The sequence below is a fragment of the Podarcis raffonei genome, chromosome 11 (assembly GCF_027172205.1).
Source record: "Podarcis raffonei isolate rPodRaf1 chromosome 11, rPodRaf1.pri, whole genome shotgun sequence".
NCBI classification, from domain to species: domain Eukaryota; kingdom Metazoa; phylum Chordata; class Lepidosauria; order Squamata; family Lacertidae; genus Podarcis; species Podarcis raffonei.
The window spans coordinates 33550837-33572619 of NC_070612.1; the positions used below are offsets into that span (position 1 = coordinate 33550837).

The 21783-nt window shown below is 39.6% G+C and overlaps 1 protein-coding gene across 2 annotated transcripts in view; it reads left to right on the forward strand.

Moving 5' to 3' along the window:
- RASA1 (RAS p21 protein activator 1) overlaps positions 1-21783 on the forward strand; it is a 49336-nt gene that overhangs the window by 2800 nt on the left and 24753 nt on the right. For both annotated transcript variants that reach the window (XM_053409285.1, XM_053409286.1), the window contains exons 2-8: positions 11584-11736; positions 13453-13588; positions 15077-15147; positions 16868-16985; positions 18224-18255; positions 19645-19697; positions 21066-21216. In XM_053409285.1, the coding sequence (XP_053265260.1) occupies positions 11584-11736; positions 13453-13588; positions 15077-15147; positions 16868-16985; positions 18224-18255; positions 19645-19697; positions 21066-21216 (714 nt within the window). The remainder of the gene's footprint in view (positions 1-11583; positions 11737-13452; positions 13589-15076; positions 15148-16867; positions 16986-18223; positions 18256-19644; positions 19698-21065; positions 21217-21783) is intronic.

A 21783-nucleotide genomic window follows, 5' to 3' on the forward strand; every position in this document is an offset into this window, starting at 1 on the left:
GAAGAATCTGAAGAGTAGTTTCTTCAAACATCGTCATCCTACAAAGGGGCAACAGAAAACAGCTGCTGCCTCTATTGGGCTCTGGGGATGATGAATTTTTCCAAGAATTTTTGTTCATTTTTATTTCAGCAGGTTGCCATTAGAAGGGGGCAAGAGCACAGAGGGGTGAATTAAAGTTTAGAGAAGGTTACACAAGCTGGAAGAAAGGGAGCAGAGTGAAAAGAAATGTGAGATGAAAACAGAAAGGTATTACTAGCAAGTTAAAGTAGAATAAGGTAAGAAAAAGAATGGGTAGAAATGCAAGAAGGAAGGGAGAGAGAAGGGCAGCAGCGAGTCACAGAAACGGAAAGGAGGTGGTGAAAGTTATAGGAAGTGATAGAAAGGCATAGATGGTGATGATGACCTGCCCTCTTGCTCAGTTTCAACCACAAGCTTCACTGAAGAGAAAACCACCGGAAATCAAAGAGGATACAACTACTAAAAGAGTTCAAAAGTTTTACCAATAATACATGAAATATCGGTTCGCTTGTATTGAAAAAATAGCATTCCAATGCTGTTTTTTGTTGTATCTAATATATGGTGAGGTGCTAACACTGTTAAGTTTAAATCAACAGTGGGTCCCATGCTCCTGGTTGGGAATCGGACCAGGCCTGGACTGGTTGGAGACCACTGCCTTACCTTACTCAGAAGGATGTTTAAAATATGTAACAGTCATAGTAATACAGACTTACAGTAGAATTGAGATTTCAGTATGTTTTAGGCTGCAGTCGTACTTATGTGGAAGGACATCTCATTAAATTTGTTGGGATATGTTTGTGAGAAAAGATGCATAAGATCAGACAAGCATTTGATCTTATCAATGCTGATCAATGCCATCAGACAAGCATTTGATTTTATGAATCTTCTTGCTCTTTCCAAGATTCGCAGGGTAAATTGATTTTCATATGTTTTTCTTCATAGAGTTGTAGCTATAGAAAAGGTTAGTGCTGGTATGCAAAATCTGACTTTTTTTAAGGGGAAAAAATGGTTTGGAGCAAGTAGGAACCTTATCTACTCATGACCCTTGCCAAAAATTGTGGCTGCCAATTCACCCCTGTCTTCTTTCCCTTCTGGAATGATGGAGATTGCTCAACTGCAACCGTGGAAGCTCTGCCTTTTTATTGTAGAGGGTGGGAGGAGAAGCAGTGAGCATTCTGGTTTCAGTAACTGCTTGCCAAAGTGCCTAAAGGCTCCACCATGGAGCAGTGACTGAAGATGCCCCACTACCTTTCTTTCAGCTGAAGAATGTATGCTTTAGCCCATGGGTAGGCAAACTAAGGCCCGGGGGCCAGATTCGGCCCAATCGCCTTCTAAATACGGCCTGCGGACTGTCTAGGAATCAGCGTGTTTTTACATGAGTAGAATATGTCCTTTTATTTAAAATGCATCTCTGGGTTATTTGTGGGGAATAGGAATTCGTTCATCCCCTGCACCCCAAAAAATATAGCCCAGCCTCCCACAAGGTCTGAGGGACAGTGGACCGGCCCCTGCTGAAAAAGTTTGCTAACCCCTGCTTTAGCCAGTGGTATGCTGCTGCATTTAGAGTGCTGACAAACAGTAACTGAAGAACCTTCTGTTTCACTTTCCATGTGTCTGATGTCAGCACGCCCTCCATGGCCCTGAACGCATTTTTGAGAGGGTGTGCAACCAGGCAGCCTCCCCACAGTCTACTTCATTGGAGCCTGGCTCGTGCCCAGCCACAGCTCTGCTCTCAGGGCAGTCTGACCCAGGGGTGGAGCGGAGGAGAGGCAGCATAAGCTGTGTTGCCTGCCTCCTGTACAGGGCTGTGCGTGTCCAGCCACAGCTCTGCTCCTGGGTCAGGTCTGACCTGAGAGAAGGAGGAGAGTCACGGCAGCATTGCAGCCCCTTTCCTCGGCTGCGCAGTGCCGCACGAGGATGCTGCCGTGGCACAAAAAATTGTGGGCGCCCGGCCCTTTCATGGGGGATGTTGTGGGGGCTGGAGCACCCAGGGCCCGCCCACATCCAATGCCTATGGTAGTAGGTGATCCTGTGGCAATCAGGAGGGCAGTCTGGCTGGAGTAGGCTCTGGTGACATTTTTGCCTGTCCTTTTTGCTGTTTTACCGGTATATCCCATGGGGTGCTTAGTGGTAGTGGTAGATTGCCCTTTGTGGTGTGGGGGAAAACAATCTGCATTTTTCCGCAAAGAGACAGGAGTGCAGTTCTATATACTGTACTGTCGTTTACTGCATAGAGGAAGTCTGCTAACTCCAATATTGTTCAGTTTTCTGTGTTCTTTTCCTGCTGTCACTTCTGGTAGCATTTTGCTACAATCTGTATATGTTATTTGCACCATGATGCATGCTAGATCAATGGATTGAAAGTGCTGGTATATAAATTTTATTTAATAAATTTCTAACCTTGTTAGGCAAAACTCTCAAAGCAGTTTACAAGGTTCTTGCAGAAGGGCCTTAGATGCTGACTTTAATGTCTGGGCATGTTCATGTGCGGGGAGGTGATCCTTTAGGTACTTGGTACCAAGATGTTTTAAAGAGATGCTTCATATGTTTTTTTCTTTTCTTTTCCACAGTTTTGTAATGGTTTTAGAGTAATCCATACAAACTAGAATAAATATTTATGGAACTGTGTGGTTTTGATTTAAAGTTGGTCCTTCAACCAGATATTTACCGTACTGGAATCTAATAAAACATATGAAGCAGGTATTTGAGATCTGTTAGGATTATGTTTTGAAGTTTTCTCTGCGCTAGAATTTTAGGACAGCGGGTATTTGTAACATATTGTCTACTTTGGCCCCAGCAAAGTAAAACCCAACATGGTTTTACATGGGTAAACTCTATTCTTTGAGTGCTCTGAACTAAACCGATTATACAGCTGCTTTTGTTGCTTCTTGACAGTGTCAGTTACCAGTAAGATATCATAGTTCGTACTCTTGAGTGGAATGAGATATTCAATCACAACAGCCCTAGAAAGAAAGAAAAAGAAATTCTGGGAGGCAGATTAGGAATAGTCCTGTTGCCTTTGGGGATCATGCATGAAATAAAACTTTATACAAAACATGCATGGTGTTGTACTGCTTCTGAGTAGTCATTGCTTGGGGAATTAATATTATACCATATCCTTGGTTCATCTATGTAAATATTTGAACTGAGCCATAGAGATACTTCATCCAAACCATAGTTTGACCATCAAATCTGATCCTTGGACTTGCATGCTGATTCCTTCCCTCGCAAACTGCAGCTTGCCCACTTCGTAAAAGGCGAAAGATTTATACGATCTGAAGAGAAACCAGAGTATTGCAGCTTGCCCACTTCGGATGTGGTAATAAACTGGCTGCCACAGATCAGAAAGTTGGGAAGGGAATTAGCTTGTGAGTCTCTGCCCCCGCCCCTTGCACACTTTAGTTCCCTTTCCAGTACACTGAGCACAAGGACAAGAATATATCTGTTTGCAAAACAAATGGGAAGTAATTGGACAAACAAATATTTGAAAATAATATTTAAAGTGGTGTTTCAACTTCTTTGTTTAAATGCCCTTCGTCACCTGCCTAGGGCATGCCACTGCTTGCTAACATCCTTCAGAAGTAATTTAGTGAGGAAGAAATGAAGGCTGTTCAGCAAGAACTGAAGATTTTCAAATACTATATGCACTGTTTACTTTTGTGAATACATTTTAACTTGATGGCTATTAATCTTTTTCTTTTCTTTTTTGAGATATTTAAATCTTTTGGTACCTTCTGAAAACTTACTTATTCTCCCAAGCCTTTGCTGTCAGTTAATACCAGTCTTTACTTAATTTGTTTGCTTTGGATTTTACTGTTTGTTTGTTTTTTTATTGCATAGGTGTTGATTTTACTGTAATTTTGGTGTACAGCACTTCAATTTTTAAGTGAAAAGTGGTATAAAAACATTTAAAAATAAACCTTTGATGTAAATTGACTATGCCCTTCCTCAGTAGTTGCTGTGTTTAAAATTATGGTGTTAAATGTAGAATGTTTTATTGCAGTACCAGGAGAAGGCAGCTGTAGGTTACTATATCAGACCTGCAGAACTCCTGGCCCTTCCTGCATATTTCTTTCTCTCTTGTATATCCTGTTCTTGATGACCATTGGTTATGTTACTATATTATGAATTGGGAATCGTTACTTTCCCAGCCCTGCTTTCCAGAGCAACGTGAGAAAAGAACAGTAGGCAAGCACATGTATGCTAATGAAACAGGAAATCTGCTGTACTTTCTGGACATTGGAAATACTGTAGGAAACCCTAAAAAAATAAGAGTTTGTGTTTGGCTAACTAGTACTCAGAATAGAGCTTGAAACCAGTCAACTAGTTAGTCATGACTAACTCAAATCTATTGATTTCAGTGAGTCTACTCAGAGTATGACTTAATTGCATATAACTCAGAGCCTCTTTGTGTAAACAGTTTCCATAATTCCTAACCATTGGCTATGATGGCTGGGGCTTATTGGAATTATAGTTCAGAACAGCTGAAGGGCACCAGGTTTGTGAAAGCTGGTTAAGATTCTGTCTCTTCCCTCTCCCCCCCCCCGCCCCCAATTAGTTGTTGGATTCTTCTTCTGCAGAGGATTTGATTAATCATTACTACAAACCAAGCAACATCTATTCAGTTATTGAACTTGCATATTCCTCATGTGGGTCCCCATCACATCTTTTTCTTCAAGCAGTGGAACTGCTAATAACTCTTGTGTCTGTCTGGTGTGTACTAGACTTGTCGCATAACAGGTCTAGCTAATTCAGATAGTGGGTGTGTTAGAATACCTACTATGTTGTAAATATTTAAAGGTAGTTGGAATATGATATAATCAAGACACTAATGATAGGCTTTTAAAAACAATCTACATAAAGGGATAATTGACATTTTCCCAATGGCTCTCATGTCATCCAAACTAATGATGCTGTGGGGCAGAGATTTCTTGATTCCAGGCAAAATGTCATGCTGCTGGGGACATCTGGCCGACAACAGGAGACGCTGTACTGGCTTCCCATCTTCTACTGAACCCAGGATCAAGGTTCTTGTATTGATTTACAAAGCCTGGAACAGCATAGGTCCTGAACCCCTACATTCCAGATCAGTCACTGAGATAGTCTCCCAGGGTGTTGCTTGTCATCCCCTGAGTTGGCGAGGCTCATTTGACAACAATAAGGAACCTAGCCTTTAGTTTCATCAACCCATTAATGTGAAACACTCTGCTAACGGAGATTCAGCAGGTGCCTCCTGTTTCAATTTTTTAAACACCTGCTGAATACTTACCTATTCCATCAGGCTTATGCAGGCAATGAACAGTACATCTTTACAGTATAGTTATCTGATTTCTAATTTTAACATTTTCATTGTAGGGTTTTATGTACAGTTGTGAACCATGATATTTTCTTTATGAATTAGTGATATATAAGTATTTTTATAAATTAAAAAAGTTACAATATAGGAATATTCTGGTTGATACATGTGCATACATGGGTACAGGCAATATGCAAAACAAAAGTTAACTTTTTAGAAGGTGAGGTTGAAATACTGTTTCAATATAAAACCCAAAGCATTCATTAGAATAATAAATGAAAAGTGTTTATACTTGGAACATGATGTAAATGTTTATCTTGGGAGCCAAAGCTAAGCATCTCAGAGAAAACTTTCAGGGCTTGTTGATCACATCACCAGAGAGATGCTTAGGGCACACATACAGAGTGTGTGTGTGTGTGTGTGATTTTTTTTCTCCTCCGGAAGGAGAAGGTAAAGGTAGCAGAAAGTTATCCAGAAACCAGCAGGCGTATAACTACTTAAAGCAAGCTAACATGCTAGTGCAAGTCTGGGTTTATTGTGTAATGCCAGAGTCAGTAAAATTTATCTTAACTATTAACTTGATCAAAGCATATTAAGATGATTTTTATGTGCTATTTAAAGGTACATAAACGTTAGAGTGAAAATGTGCTGAGAAGGTTGAAGAAATATGCTACATATAGAATAAAACAGTAAGGTGTTATTTCTAAATACTGAAATAAATATTGAAATTTTTTTTAAAAAAACACACTAGTTTTATTGATACATTATTGATATTTTTACTCTTAATACTGCCATGTTGTTGTTATTTATTACATTTGTATACCGCCCTTCATCTGAAGAGCACAGGGCAATTAACAACATGAAAAATAAAAACAAAAACACAAAATATATAATAAAAGAAAAAGAAAGCAAAAACCCCACTACCACAAGCACATTAAAAAGGCAATAGAATGGTTGAAGAGAAATGTTTTCCCCAGGCGCCTAAAGGTATGTAATGAAGGCTCCAAGCAAGCCTCCCTGGGGGGAGCATTGCATAAACAGGGAGCCACCATAGAAACGGCCCATTCTCGTGTTGTCATCCTCCAGACCTCTTGTGGAAGAGGCACACAAAGAAGGGCTTCAGATGATGATTGCAGGGTCCAGATTCTTGGGAGTTGTGGTCCTCGGCCTTTTAAAGCAGAGTTCAAAATTAGCCAGGCGCATTTTGCACTTGACTATTGTCCACTTGTGACCAAGTGAAGATGCCTGGGTGCCACGATGCGCTTGACATCCCCGCTCTCTGGAGGTGCATGCCTGGGGATCGTTGGGTCTTGACTGTTTTCATACGCGAATACCACATCCTATAGAATTCTGTCAGTTGTATTTTATATTCACAATCAGAATGAATTTTAGGAACCAAAATGCTTTTTCTGTGCAGCCTGAGTAGGAGCAGTGAACAACGTTATAGTTAATTGTTGTTGCTTGTCTTCACCTACCCCACCCCACTGCCCTGCTCACAGCTGTGAAAATTTTTCTTCCATTATGAATGCTCTGTGTCACCATTAAGAAAAAGACGTAGGGGTTGGTCCAATATATTGTCCTTAGATAGTGACTTTTCTTATTTAAGGTCTCAGGGTTCTTAATTCTTAACCAAGCTCAAGGTTGTCTGAACTACCCAGGCGTTTAACTGATAATCAACCACAGTCAGTCTATCATTTGAAAAATAAGACTTTAGAGCCGACTTACCCCAAAATGGCAGCTAGACGTTCTGTTTTGATGACTGTAACCTTGGTTTAAGAAGCCATTTGGCCCCTGGATTATATATTTGACTTTCTAACACTGTTTTTAAGGTCAAAACCAGCACTTTGAATTGGGCCCCAAAACTAATTGGCAGCCAGGCCAGGGTTGGCCTTATATGCTCAAAGGAAGCATCTTTTCACCTCACTTTGTACCAGATTTTCTGTGAAAGAAAAAAGGGGGTGCAAGTCTTTTCTGCTTCTTCAAAGCTCAGAATAAAATATGAGGTTGTAGCTTCCATCCCTCAAGTTATTTACATGGAGCTGAGACTGTGGGAAGGAGAATAGTTCTTAGCTACATGACGTAGTAAAGAGAACTTCCAGAAAACTAATAGTGTCAGTCCAGAGTTGGGTTTTTCTATGCTAGGTTTCCATTGTGAACATCTACTGTATGTGGATTTCCCAGAAAAATTTCTACAAAGTTGTTCTCTGCCCTTAAATTAAGATCTGTTGTAGCATGTTTATTTGACATATTTAATAATAAAAAGTATTCTATATTTTATGTGCCATATATATTAAATAATTATTCTAACAGCCGAAAATAATTGAAATTGAAGTAGTGTGGTTTTTAATGATTTCAAAGTTTTATTTATAAATTACTTTTAAGTTGTAACAAAATATTTATATCCAAATGACACATATTCAGATTCATAATCAAGCACCATGATGCCCCATGGTAAAAACTGGATTTCCTAAGAGGAAGAGTATTTCCTAAAATAAAAAGGGAAAGGTATGGTAGTACTAGTGGGATTTTTTTTATTACCTACTATGAATTATGGATACAAAGATATGTGAACTTTTCTGTATATTCCCTAAACTCAAATGTTGGTTATATATTTACTAGTGGTACCAGTGCTTCCTGGAAAATTGGGGTGGGGGATACAGCAGTGAACATTTTCCATGCCATGTAGTGCGTTCTCTCTCTCTGTCTGTGTATGTGTGTATATTAATCAGATATATCTTTCTATCTTAATACTTTTATTGGATTCATATCTGGCTAGGATTGGGCTGATAGCTTGTGATCTAGTGTATATTTGCTTGGAAGGAAGTGCCATTGAAGGCAGGGGGACTTGTTTCTGAATAAAAGCATGTTTAGGATTATGTTTTAAGTTTTAGAAAAACTGTCACAAGTCCAATCTTATTTTGTAGCTTTCCAGCACTGTTGTATTATTTTGATGTCTCAGAAATGAAGCTGCCCCTCACTTTCCTCACCCCCCCCAAAGAACTTTGCTTACCACAGAAAGTTTCAAAGGCTGGCAATTCAGTGTATATCCTGTTTTCTAGAGAAGTGTGTTATCTACAGGAGTTTCCTCAGGATATTTGCTAGAACAGTGTGCTGCCATGTTTGCAAAGTATAACCTACTTCCATGGTCTATTCTACTTTTCCAATGAATTTTTAGCCGAAATTATCCCAAGGCATGCTTGCATGAGTAATGTAAGAAAATAAAAATACAACAGGATTCTATTTTATTATATAGAGAATGTCTCAGGACCACAATATCTCAAGGACTGCCTCTCCCCATGTATACTGAGCTGGACCTTGCAGTTATCATCTGAGGCCCTTCCTCCATGAGAAGTCTGGAGGGTGGCAAAATGGGCCTTTTCTGTGGTGGCTCCTTGCTTGTGGAATGCTCTCCCCATCATTACATATCTTTACGCACCAGGCAAAAACATTCTTCTCCTCCCAGACCTTTTGCTAATTAAACAATCTATGGCTTTTTAAACTGTGTTGGTGGGGGTTATTGTTTTTCTTTGTCACTATGGTATGTACTTTTGTGTTTTTATATTGTAAACCACCCTGTGATTCTCGGATGAAGCGCAGTATAGGAAATAGAATAGAATAGAATAGAATAGAATAGAATAGAATAGAGAAATATAACACCTGGCGTTATTTTTCCAAACGCATTGGTTAGTTTTCGTAACAACCCAATCATTAATAAATAAATTAAAAACTAGTGTGTAACATTTCTTGCCACATCATTTATAGCTTCTTCCATAGAGCATTAACAGCTTTATCAAGCAAAGGTGAATTGCTCGCAGAAACCATTTTTTTACAACAGGGTTTGTTTCTAGAAGGGGGCTGCCTTGCACTAAATTAAATTATGCATGTTGTTTCCCCAGCTTGATCCTTGCCTATGTGACTGTGTCAGTTTTCCAGTTCAGTAATGTGAGTGTAATTCCCAAGATTCATAGATAGTATCACACTACCCTCCTACAGGTGATTAATGCTGGAAACTGGATGAAAGCACGAGTCTTCCCTTGGGATTACATTGCCCTATTTTATGAGGAAAATGCATTTCTAAAAAATCTGTACAAAGTGCGTGCAAAATGCATACAATTTAAAAGTGGGTTTTTTTCATTCTTTTTCAAAACAATTGGACAGAGCAGGTTTACGATTGGAATCAAAATTAGGTGGCTCATTCTGTCCCTGGGTTAAACTGTCAGACCCAATACAGTGGTACCTCCAGTTGCGGATGGGATCCGTTCTGGAGCTCCAGTCGGATCCTGGGGTTTCTGCAACTGGAGGGACCGCTTCTGCGCATGCACATGCAGCAAAACCCGGAAAAATACTTCTGGATTTGCCGCGTTCGCATCCTGAAGGATACACAACTGGAGGTGTGTGTATCCAGAGGTACCACTGTAGAGGTTTACCTTTATCCATTAAACAGAAACAACTTTCCAGCATAGTAGCTCATTGGGTGATTCCTTCCTCGTCAAATGTTCTGAATTTATTTATTATTTATTTATACTTGACTAAACTTTAATTTATTGATAAATAAACCATTTATTATTTCTATCTTTCTGTTGCCTCTACCAGGCTGCCTCGGGGCAGCTGTGATTGCAGGAGGTACAGGCAAGAGATAATGCTAGACAGTGCAACAAGTGACAATATTTTCCTATTTAGTGCCACATTTCTACCCAAGTGGCTGTATGTTCCAGAAAGTGGGGTGGCTAGATGTGTGCAGCAGGTCAACCTTCATTCTTCCTGTGGCAGCACCATACCACATTTGATGACCTGTAATTTCTCCCCCTCCCTTTTTTGTTGAGGATGGCTTCATGTTTGTTGCCTTAATTGACACCACCTTACATTTGCATTACTCTGTACTGATGTCTTCGGAGGGGAAAAATACTACTGTGTGGCCTTTCCTAGGGAAATCTGTTACACCGTTGGTTGATTACCTTGAGTAATCTCTAGAGTTAGAAGGTCATTCTCCTGTGCAGCATGGACTTGAGCATGGGAGGTTGCCTTTTGGTATTTGAGGACATTTTCAAACTTTATCTTAGGTTTCTTGAGAAGATTCACCTTATGCTAGTGACCTCTCATCATATGAGATGATGGATGGAATCTAGTTGGTGGACTTGCATTTACAGAAGGTATTTCGTTTCAGCAGCAGAAGAAGGGAGACAATCTCAGACCTCCATACCTGCAGCACCTCCTGAAAATCACTCGAGGGTTGGGGGACTTTCCAGAACAAGGTCGAAGGTGGTCTTGATGGGGTTTGTAGGGAAAAGTGACAAAACTCCCCCTCTCTTCCTCTTCCATTAGCAGAGGTGTCTGCTCGATCAAAAACCCTTTGGTGAGCACAAGAACACCAATTGGATTCCACCCAATAGAGGAAGTCTGTTCCATAGCTTCTGGGTCATTTCTTCATTGAACGCTCTGTTCTTTAAGTTGAACTCCATTTTGGACAATCTTTTCGTAGGTTTTGTGTACTCCTTACATCCTGTGGAGAAATGAGGCATGGAGTACATTTTATTAACAAAGCACAAAAACATTGCATGGAACTGTGTGTGTGACAACACACAGTCAATGCCTGTGTTAAATTGTATTAACTTACTTGGTATCAATCTGTTTAAGATTCTAGCTCCCTTTGTTTATTATTCCATGTGAAGAGGCTCCATGCTATGAAAGGGTCATGGGGCTTTGCTGCTTGCTCCTGCCCCAGCCCACTTAAGTAAAGTCAACTTCCACAGCACACATTTAGGTATTCTCTGGAATGTCTCCAGACTTAATGCCCACTCTCTGTGGATTCTGCTCTGCTTATGCTTGCAGTGCTTCCTTTAGAGTCTTCCCCCCCAGACTTTGACTGCCTTGGGCATACTATCCACATGCAGAAGCCAAGTAACAAAAACTTTGCCTAGAACAAGGCTTTAATGAATGCAGAGGACTTCAGTAAAAGTCATACATGGAAGTTTTGTTAACTTTTGTAGAATTGTGTCTTTTTTGCAGCTGTTTTGCAACTGACCATGGGAGTATAGAAATTCATTGGAAGATTGACTTACGGTGGGAGCAGCCACCACAGGCCTTCTGTAGAGCTTGTAACTGAGCCCCTTCATTTTTATAAATGTTTATCTTTGCTCCAGACTATGCTGTGATGGTTCATGGCTGATAGTTGTGTGGTTTTTTTAACCCAGATGTCTATATCCACATGCTTTTCACTTTATTCCATTGGTTGAAGCTTACATGCAGCATTTTTGTGCTTTGTGTTCCAGATGGTATCATGGGAAGCTTGACAGAACAATTGCAGAAGAACGCCTTCGGCAAGCAGGGAAACCTGGAAGTTATCTTATCCGAGAGAGTGATCGAAGGCCCGGATCATTTGTGCTTTCATTCCTTAGTAAAACCAATGTTGTTAATCACTTTAGGTGAGTGTTGATTTAATATTGTTGAAAAAGCTGTTTAAAGATGTATGCCTAAAGTGTGGGTTTTGAAGCTTAGCAGGTGTCTTGTGAATGAGTTGGAGTGAGAGACTCTTTTTCCTCCCCCGAAAAGTTCAAAGTGGCATCATCATCGACTGAATTGGCATTTTCTTCTTTCAGAAGACACTTTACTTATTGATTATCCAGGAAGCCCTATATGTGACAGAATTCTGGGCACATGTTCTATTCATTCAGGGTACGGGCCAGGTCCATTGGGCCCAGTTGTGTTCCTGCTGCAAAAACTGAAGATATGGCCTGGAACATTCCCCTGCAATTCAGATGAGATTGCATTAGCTTGTAATTCATCTTCTGTTATATTTCCTATTACTCTGCTCCAACACCGTTCCTTGCTTTAAATCACCCCATTTTCCATTCCCTCCCTCGCCATTCATCTTTCACAATACTTAAGAGAACAGGACTAAAAGGTAGAGTTGTGGAGAGCTACTTCCTTGGTGAAATGCTGTAGTAGCCTGACTTATTTCCATTTGGCTGGTGGCTTGCTCTGTGGCATTCAGTTACCTTTTCCTCTGCAGAGGGGGAATGTATGTCTGGAGTATGCAAGGTAGATACTTAAGTGGCTGGTAGCTTCTAAGCAATGGTGGCTTTCTAAACTGTATACTCTTAACTTGAAAGCACAGAGAGAGCCAGGCAGGGTTGCTATTGCTGCTTGGAAACTGGCAGCTGCCAAGGCATTGACCATGTGCTCCACAGCTGTCATTTCTCTCTCTGCCTTGAATGTAGCTTTGTTTTGTAAGCCTGAGTTTTGGAGATAGTGCTCACAGCTTTTCATTCCCCACCTTCCAGAGAAGCAGAGGGCTAAGTTGATCTGCAGCTTGATAGCTTTCTTATAGCTCTTAAAGGCTGGAAAAGAGGATAAACACTCATCTGGCTGCTTGCAGCTGTTCTTACCACTCTAGGTAGCCAGCATTGAATGATTTGTTCAGTATTATATACCTGCCATCCCCCTGCATCTGCAGATCAATAGGGATTGGCATGGATTCTTACTAACGTAGTTGAAAAACCACAGCCGCTTGGCTGCTTGATGAGTACAGTTGATTCACACCACATACAGGCAAATTGGAAACTGCTCTAGATATATTGTTTAAATTAGATTTTTAGGCTTAATTTTATCAAATTGTGCATGGTGCTTTCTAAAATAGTAGTCAAAATTTATCTGAGCCCCCCCCCCCGCCCGCATTTATTTCAAGCACATTTGTGGCTTGAATGAAACATATTCTTTATTACATGAAAAGTGAATCTTTGGCCCGCTAGATGTTGCTGTACTATAACTCCCATTGTCTCTAACCATTGACCATTCTAGCAGGGGCTGATGGGAGCTGGAGAGCAACATTTGGAGAGCCACAGATTTCAATCCCTACTTTATACGATGGATGTTTGTTCAAATAAGGCTTGGGAATGTTAGGAAGTGGGGTTTCTCTTTTGTTCTATTAAGTAGAGATAGCACACCGAATTGCTGTCAGTGTGAATATGTATACATCCCTTAATATCCTAAAAACACAGTCAGTTTAATATTTATGCTTTCAAGTTTTAAAAAACTAACATTCCAGAAAGACTGAAATACCAAAGTATATATTTTTGAATTTATTCATGCTATAATTCTTAATATTTTCTACTAATGTAGGTCATAATCTTTCTTAACAGGATTATTGCAATGTGTGGTGACTATTATATTGGCGGGAGACGGTTTTCTTCACTTTCTGACCTAATAGGTTATTACAGCCATGTATCTTGTTTGCTTAAGGGGGAAAAATTGTTGTTTCCTGTAGCACCTCCAGAGGTATGTACTATTTTTTTAAAAGCAAATGTTTCTGTGCTCCTATTAAAATCATCTTTACAGAAATACCCATTTTAATTTGGAAATGTGAAATGAGTTACATATTTGTGGATGGATAACTGGATACTATATAGCTCCATCCAAATCTATATATTAGTATTCAATCATATAAGAGATTATTTATTTAGAAACTTAGACTTTGCTGTATTAGAGAAATAATTTGGTACTGTGACATACACTGTATGGTTGAAAAATACGATTGGATACTTGGTTCAGAAACCTCTGAAACAAATCCGCTTGCCTCTCTTCCTCCGTGAATGAAAGCAGGAAGCAGAGGAGGAAAGTTTTCATCCTGCTGGGTTCCAAATAGCCTGGGGGGGATCAGCTCCCATCCCTTCCTCTCTTTCTGGGAGAGAAGGTAAGCACTATCGAGCAAAGAACAACATTTATCTAAGTTCTCAGCATGATTGAAGCTCACGGCCTTCATCTTTTCTTCCCACCCTGGTGGGAAATGATGAGACAAAAGGGTGGAAAAGCCCACCCTGCCTGATCTTAAAAGAATAGAAGAGAAAGCCTTGTGTTGGTAAAAGACCTCTCTGATCTTACTGTTTGCTTATGAGTGCTTTGGGCACATTGACCACAAGTAGAAAATTGGAAATGGAAGTGATGGTAGATCTCATTTAATGGGTTGAATCTAGATTTTCCATAGGTGAAATTCTACCCTTGGGTAGAATGCTGGAGGAGGGGGGAACAACAACATTTCTGCCAATTTCTCCACCCGTCCCTTGTGCCCCCTTGAACAACCTCTGTGGAGGGTGAGGGATGCTTCAGAACAGCGTGGGAGGTAGCACCAGGGGGAATTAGTAAAAATAATACCATCTCCTAAACTGAAGAAGCCTTTCAATTTGTGGAAATGAGCCTGAATCCAAACCATACCACTGATATGGGAGCTCAAGTTTGAATAAAAATAAGTAATGATAAAAAATATGGTAGTAGGAATATAGTACGTTCTGCTTACTTTCTAAGGGCAGAACAGTTTTGCCATAAAGCTAGTGCTTATGCCACACTCACACAAAACTAATTCATGTTAGTATCTTAACACAAATAGTGACAATATTTCGTCTGTTCAAGTTACGCCATAATCTAGAAAGCTACTTAGTGTACTCAAACTTAAAACTAAATCCATTTTTAATTAACTTGAAATAAAGAGACTTCTGTTCCGCTCTGATCCATATTTTGAACTTATTATTACTCAATAAGCAGTTAGTCTAAATATTTGACTAAATATTGTGACTTTAAAAAGCATCCAGGCATTGGCCTACTGGATCTAATTGTGTTATTAGAGGTAATCAGCAGTCTAGGGAGATCCTATTTTGCTGCAAAATATGATCTAGTTAGTATAGTGGATATTTTGTCTTGAAATCATATTGCTCACATTGCAGTCCAGATTTTAAGTCCTGCATCACAGCAGAACATCTTTGTTTTTTATAGCCAGTGGAGGACCGCAGGAGAGTCCGAGCCATTCTGCCATACACTAAAGTGCCAGAAACAGATGAAATAAGGTATATTTCATAAGAATTACAAATCCTACGTGGGGTGAAATTATTTATTTGTTTAAAATATTGATATACCACTATAGAAAGGAAAAGGAGTGAGAAGGGTGAAGAAAAAAGCAAAATCAGGCACTAGCTCTTAGTTACATCATTCTTGTAATGACCAGCTGGAATAGAAAAAGGTGGAGAGAAGGCAAAAGTTGCAGGTTTTTCAGTAGGGCCAGTGGAGAGATACTTCAGTTCTCTCTCCCCCTCACCTGTAGTGGAAAGAAAGACTGCTGATAGATGATTCAGTATGGTCAGGAAGACAGATTAAAAACAAACACTTCAATAGTACATACCACACAATATGGTGATACTTGCCACTTTATATGATTTTTAGGATTGGACAAGTTCATGGAGAATTAGGTGTATAAAAGTCTTACTAGTCAGGATAATTAAATGGGGTCTTGAATCTGAAGCATGCCCTATTGATTGCTACCATGCCTTGCATGTTAGTGTCTAGACTTTTATAGTTTAGAGCGCTAGTCTGTAGTAGTAAAACATACATCCTCTGGTTAAAAACACAGAACCTGTGGTACTGTAGAGACTAGAAAAACCTACCGTAACAGAAGCTTTTGTAGGGTTTGTAAAATGCATGAAATGCTTTCCTTCTTGGTGTGTGTGTATGTATACATTTATCTATCTATATAGATGCATACATGATTTCAGAATAGAGGTACTAATAAATAATGGGCTCAAAAGGCTGTTAAATTAAATGGGTAGCACTAGATGTGCCACACTTTGTATAGCTACAGATATATAGAAGATAAATTTGGCTTTGCATACAAATGTGCCACACTTGCTGCTTCCTGGTTTTTGTTTTTTTGTTTTGCCTCTCTACATGTGCATTGATAAACCTGCCAATTAAGAGTAACATTTCATGCATTTGGCAAAATGGCTGTAGTCGGCAAAAGCTGAAGCGGCAACTAATTTGCTTCTGTTTAAGATTCCGTAGTACTTTTTAAAGTCTGTAGATGACTACTCCTGGGAGAAAATGCTGAACTATATTATCCAACAAGTATGTTCCTTTCATTTTTACTGATATCAGGTTCACAGATAAAACAGTCCATGTAGGGACCAATACAGTTGTGGCTCTTGCTTTGTGTGTGTGTTTATTTTTAAAAAGCTGTCATAATCAATTGACCATTTGAAGTAAAAGTTTCCAGCCTGGTTTAGTCAGTTGGGATTTCTCCCTTCATCTGAAACAAGCAGTTCTTTGAAGATAAATAGAGAAAGAAGAAATGTCAATAACAGAAAACCTCTTCCTTCCCCACTCCCTCATTTTCTCCAGTAGTTTCCAGAAAATTTAGCAGTTTCCTTGCCTCAGTAGGAAGAGAGAGAACTTAAAAGTTCTCCTGAGTTGTTGAAGGAGTTATATTTAGGTATTCACTTCCATTTTGTGTTCAAGGCAATTAAATGATTTGTAAGTTCAAGTTAAGTCATGACTCAAAGAAAACTTCTCTGAACTGGTTTCGGTGTTTGGTTTCACATTGAGTTTGATTCTCTGCCTAAGAATCTGGTATAAATCTGGTATGTTCTGGTATAATTCTAAAATTCATTTTGAAGAGCTCATTTAATTTCCAGAGATGTAGGAGAAAATCAGGGAACAATTGTAAGTGTATAACTTAATGTGCCAGACTTGGTATAATGGGAATCTGTTTCATAATTTTATCTTAATTACATATAGCTTCCTTAAAGGAGACATGTTTATTGTCCACAATGAATTAGATGATGGATGGATGTGGGTTACAAACCTACGTACGGATGAGCAAGGACTTATAGTAGAAGACCTAGTGGAGGAAGTGGTAAGTTACTTTATACAAGGAGTATCTTAGCATTAAGATAAAAGCACAATAATAAAAGTATGTAAGAGGTAGCTTACACAGCAAAGTATTGAACAAATGCAACTGATTCTCCAGTTTGTTATTTCTGTGTCTTGAAAAGGAGATCATATATATTGTTTTATTTCCAACTATGGGTCAGTTTATAATCAAGACTTGGGTATGCTTCCATCTTCTTTGGCACATGCTCCTTAATTGGGTATTACTAGTATACATCTGGATTGGCAAACTATAGTTTGTGTTTGCTCTGCAACCTAGGGTTTGATCCTGGTTTTCAGGGTGAGTTAAAACCGTAGTTTGCTAGTTCAGATGCAGTAGTAAATTGTGGTTTGCTACAAATCAGGAAGTAATGAACTAAGCAGAGTGCATTATGGGATTGGGTATGTAAGCTCAGCATTCATGTTCATATTACCAGACCATGATTTCACATTGTGTGTGAACTGACTCAGTAGATTTAATATTTGTGGCCAGATTCATGACTACAGCCTGGATCATTTTTAATGTAATTTTTGAGGGAGAAGAATCCTGAAAATTTGATATTGTTTTGTATGCTATGGGTGAGTGAGCTTAGAAACCATTCAGTAAAGGTACTCATCAGTGGCATTTGAGGTACAGAAAAAGAGAGAGAGAGAGTCTGTGTGTATGTCAAAACTTCCAAAAGAAAGTAGTTTTCTAAACTGCTACGGCTGGGTGTAGATTTGGAGGTCCAGTGTGTTCTCTCTCTCTCTCTCTCTCTCTCTCTCTCTCTCTCTGTGTGTGTGTGTGTGTGTGTGTGTGTAGGGTGGTGGTGAGGGTTGCAGGTGTGTTCCAGTATTATTATTATTTTAACTTTTCTACAGAAAAAGGTGTTGATATTTGACACAATATGCTACACTCTATAAGGCTTGGCAGGCTCTTATTGGGTGTATGGCATTCAGCTGTCTATCATTCTACCTATAGTTTCTGGAAGTTGAGAGCAAGCCCTTTTTAGTTGCATGGTTTGTTTTCTGAGGCAGACATCAAATAGTTCAGTGTTGTAGGTTGCAATTCTATGCACAGTTTCTTGTGAGCAAATCCCACTGAGCGTGATGAAATTTAATAGGTTGCATGTTAATTTCAGAAATCCGAAATGGTTCAGATTGCTTACAACATTCTGTAAACTTTAGGAAATGCGTTATCTGTATCACTCTGTTGTGTTGGTAACAGTTGTATGTTTTCATTAGGGTCGAGAAGAAGATCCGCATGAAGGAAAAATGTAAGTGTGTCTTCTGGAATAAATTATAACTTATCATAAGGGTCTGAATACTGTAAGTGTTATTCTAGAATTGAACTCCTTGATTTCTTAATACGCAAAATGCATTATTTCAGTTGAACTTAATATTCAGGAGTTATGGGATGCACATAATAAGATTCTTTGATGCTGTGTCCCAAAAGTCCAGTACTATATTAAAGTGAAAAGAGTAGCATTGTTTTCAAGACCCTTGACAAAATGTACTACTTTAATCTAGACTTGTAAGAATTTCTTGGATTTCTCTGTTCAGTTCTGAACACAATAACTGAAAATGCATGTACACAATTTTGAAAGGATTTATAACAACTACAAGGATGTTAAAATGTCTAGGAATATGAATATGTTAATGTAGATAAAAGAAGAGCAAGGGATATTTTCCCATAGTTTTTGAAATATTTCCTGAACAGTTTGGTGATATAGTGAGTTATTGAAAGCAATTTCAATTTTATTTGACTGAGGGCAAAGAATTGGAGCATTTGAGTTGTTGCTTACCAGATCGTGCTGATATTAACAACACTTGGTTTTACAGCAAATGTTTATTAATGGTATGAATAATCATTGGGGTGGGTGTGCACGCACGCATGCACACATAAATGCACACACACATACCACCTGTATCATCTGAATTTAAACTTTGTTACATATTAGCAAAAATAGAAATCCATAGGGTGATGGGTTCAAGCCCCACATTGGGCAAAAGGTTCCTGTGTTGCATGGTGTTGGGCTAGATCAGGCTTCCTCAACCTCGGCCCTCCAGATGTTTTTGGCCTGCAACTCCCATGATCCCTAGCTAGCAGGACCAGTGGTCAGGGATGATGGGAATTTTAGTCTCAAAACATCTAGAGGGCCGAGGTTGAGGAAGCCTGGGCAAGATGACCCTTGTGGTCCCTTCCAGTGCTACAGTTCTATGATTCTATACAGGTCATTCCTAAGTGCACTTGTGTACTATCATGTAAGTCAGGATTGGTGAACCTCCAGTCCGCAGGCCTCTTTGTACAGCCCTCAGGACTCTTACCACACCATGCCCCCTATCTCTCAGCTGTACCCTTCACCAGCTTTGTTCCATGTGCTTGAACCGTGATGGTGCCTATTGCTTGCCTGGATGGGTGTGTGTGTGTAAATAACTATGGCTTCTGTGTGGCTGGAATGCAGCCTTACTCTACAAAGGTAAGAGTTGCATCTATTGTTGTGCTTTGACCCTGCCCGCCATTGGCATTCTATCCCCAGAAGGTTACCCATGAAGTAATGAAGCTTTCAAGCTGAAAAAGGTTCCTCTTCACTAATCTAAGTAGATGAGATCACCAATCTAACCATGGTGTTTCTAATATTTTCTCATTTATCCTATTCTCTAAGATGGTTCCATGGGAAGATCTCTAAACAAGAGGCTTACGGCTTGCTGATGACAGGTATGTCATGTGTAAATGTACTTAATAGAATATGTATTACACCACTTCTGCATTAACTTCACTACTTAACTGCATAATATTTTAAGAAGAAAGGCTGTTACAGGGCTTAAAATGATTTAAAAAACCATTCCTAGGGCAAATGAAGGCAATTTTATTTTTAGTATTTGCTTAGATGGTCTACTATAAAAGTTCATCGTAGTAATAATGATAATAATAGTAGTAACTTTATTATTTATGCCCCACCCGTCTGGCTGGCTTTCCCCAGCCACTCTGGGTGGCTTACAGCATATATAAAACATAGTAAAATCTCAAACATTAAAAACTTCCCGAACAGGCTGTCTTCAGGTGTCTTCTAAGTGTTATGTAGTTCTTTTATCTCCTTGACATTTGAAGGGAGAGCTTTCCACAGGGAGGGCGCAACTACCAAGAAGGCCCTCTGCCTGGTTCCTTGCAATTTCACTTCTCACAGTGATGGAACCACCGAGGAGGACCTCAGTGTCTGGGTTGAACAATGGGAATGGAGACACTCCTTCAGGTATACCAGGCCATGGCTGTTTAGGGCTTTAAAGGTCAGCACCAACACTTTGAAATGTGCTCGGAAACATACTGGGAGCCAGTGAAGATCTTTTAGAACTGGTGTTATGTGGTCCCGGCGGCCACTCCCAGTCACTAGTCTAACTGCCACATTCTGGATTAGTTGTAGTTTCAGAGTCAACTTCAGAGGTAGCCCCACGTAGAGCACATTGCAGTAGTCCAAGCAGCAGATAACCAGAGCATGCACCACCTTGGCGAGACAGTCTGCAGGCAGATAGAGTCTCAGCTGGTGTACCAGATGGAGGTAGTAGACAGCTGCCCTGGACACAGAATTCACCTGCTCTTCCATGGACCGCTGTGAGTCCAAAATGACTCCCATGCTGCACACATAGTCCTTCAGGGGCACAGTTATACTGTTCAGGACTAGGGAGTCTTCCCAACCCCCATCCCCACAAAACTACTTCTGTCTTGTTAGGATTCAACCTAAATCCATTATCCACCATCCATCCTCCAACTGCCTCCGCATACACACAAAAGACATTCACTTTACTTATATTAGTAAAGGTTTTATTTCTGAGTGCCAGTACACTTCAGGATATGGAAGGGATCATTTGCAGTAAGACTTGTTTTATCTTTCAGGAAGGATTCTTGTAACTTGGCATTGATTAACAGACCATACACTGTGCGAACTGTTAAAGCTGGCTTTCTGCAACTGGCCACGTGTAGTTTGCATACCGAATTCCAGATAACTTGAATAAAGCTGCTATATTAACACTGAGAAAGTAAAATATTGGTAAGGAGCTAAGTGTTCTTTCCTTTCCTTTCTGTAATTAGTTGGCCAGGTGTCAAGTTTTCTTGTGAGACCTTCTGATAACACGCCTGGGGATTACTCTCTCTACTTTCGAACCAGTGAAAACATACAGCGTTTTAAAATATGCCCAACACCAAACAACCAGTTTATGATGGGGGGCAGGTACTATAACAGGTAAGTTGTGAACAGGCCTTGATAGTCTACAAGTTGGGTGCTGTCATGTGTGCTGCTACTTTTTTTGCTTGGTTTATCGATGTTTAACTCTGTCTTTTCTTTGCAGTACAATCAACACTGGATTGTGTATAGTTTTCATTATGAATTTAGGAGATTCAAAGTTCAACACATGGAACAAGTGAAATAGAAACTCTGTGTGCATATTTTAAAAATGAACAAGAATTTATGTTCTTTCTGAGACCTTTCATTATAAGTTATAAAGAAAGCCTGGTCTGTTGATACAATAGCAGAGATTCTAGTGGGGGAAACAGTCTCATGTTTCTGGAAAAAATAACCATTGAATTTTCTTGTTGGATAACATAGAACCTATCTTTTAATGTGAACATAAATTTAGGATGGACAGTATTTTGCGCCAATATATGCTTGACTTTATATTAAAAAATTAAGTTCTAAAAGACATGACAACCTACAGCTTAATGTGCTGAAGAGCTGTTCGTAGTAGTGATGAGTTTAGCTCCCTCTTCCAAAGGAGAGGGCTGTTGCCTAACCCACAGATGATGGAAATTG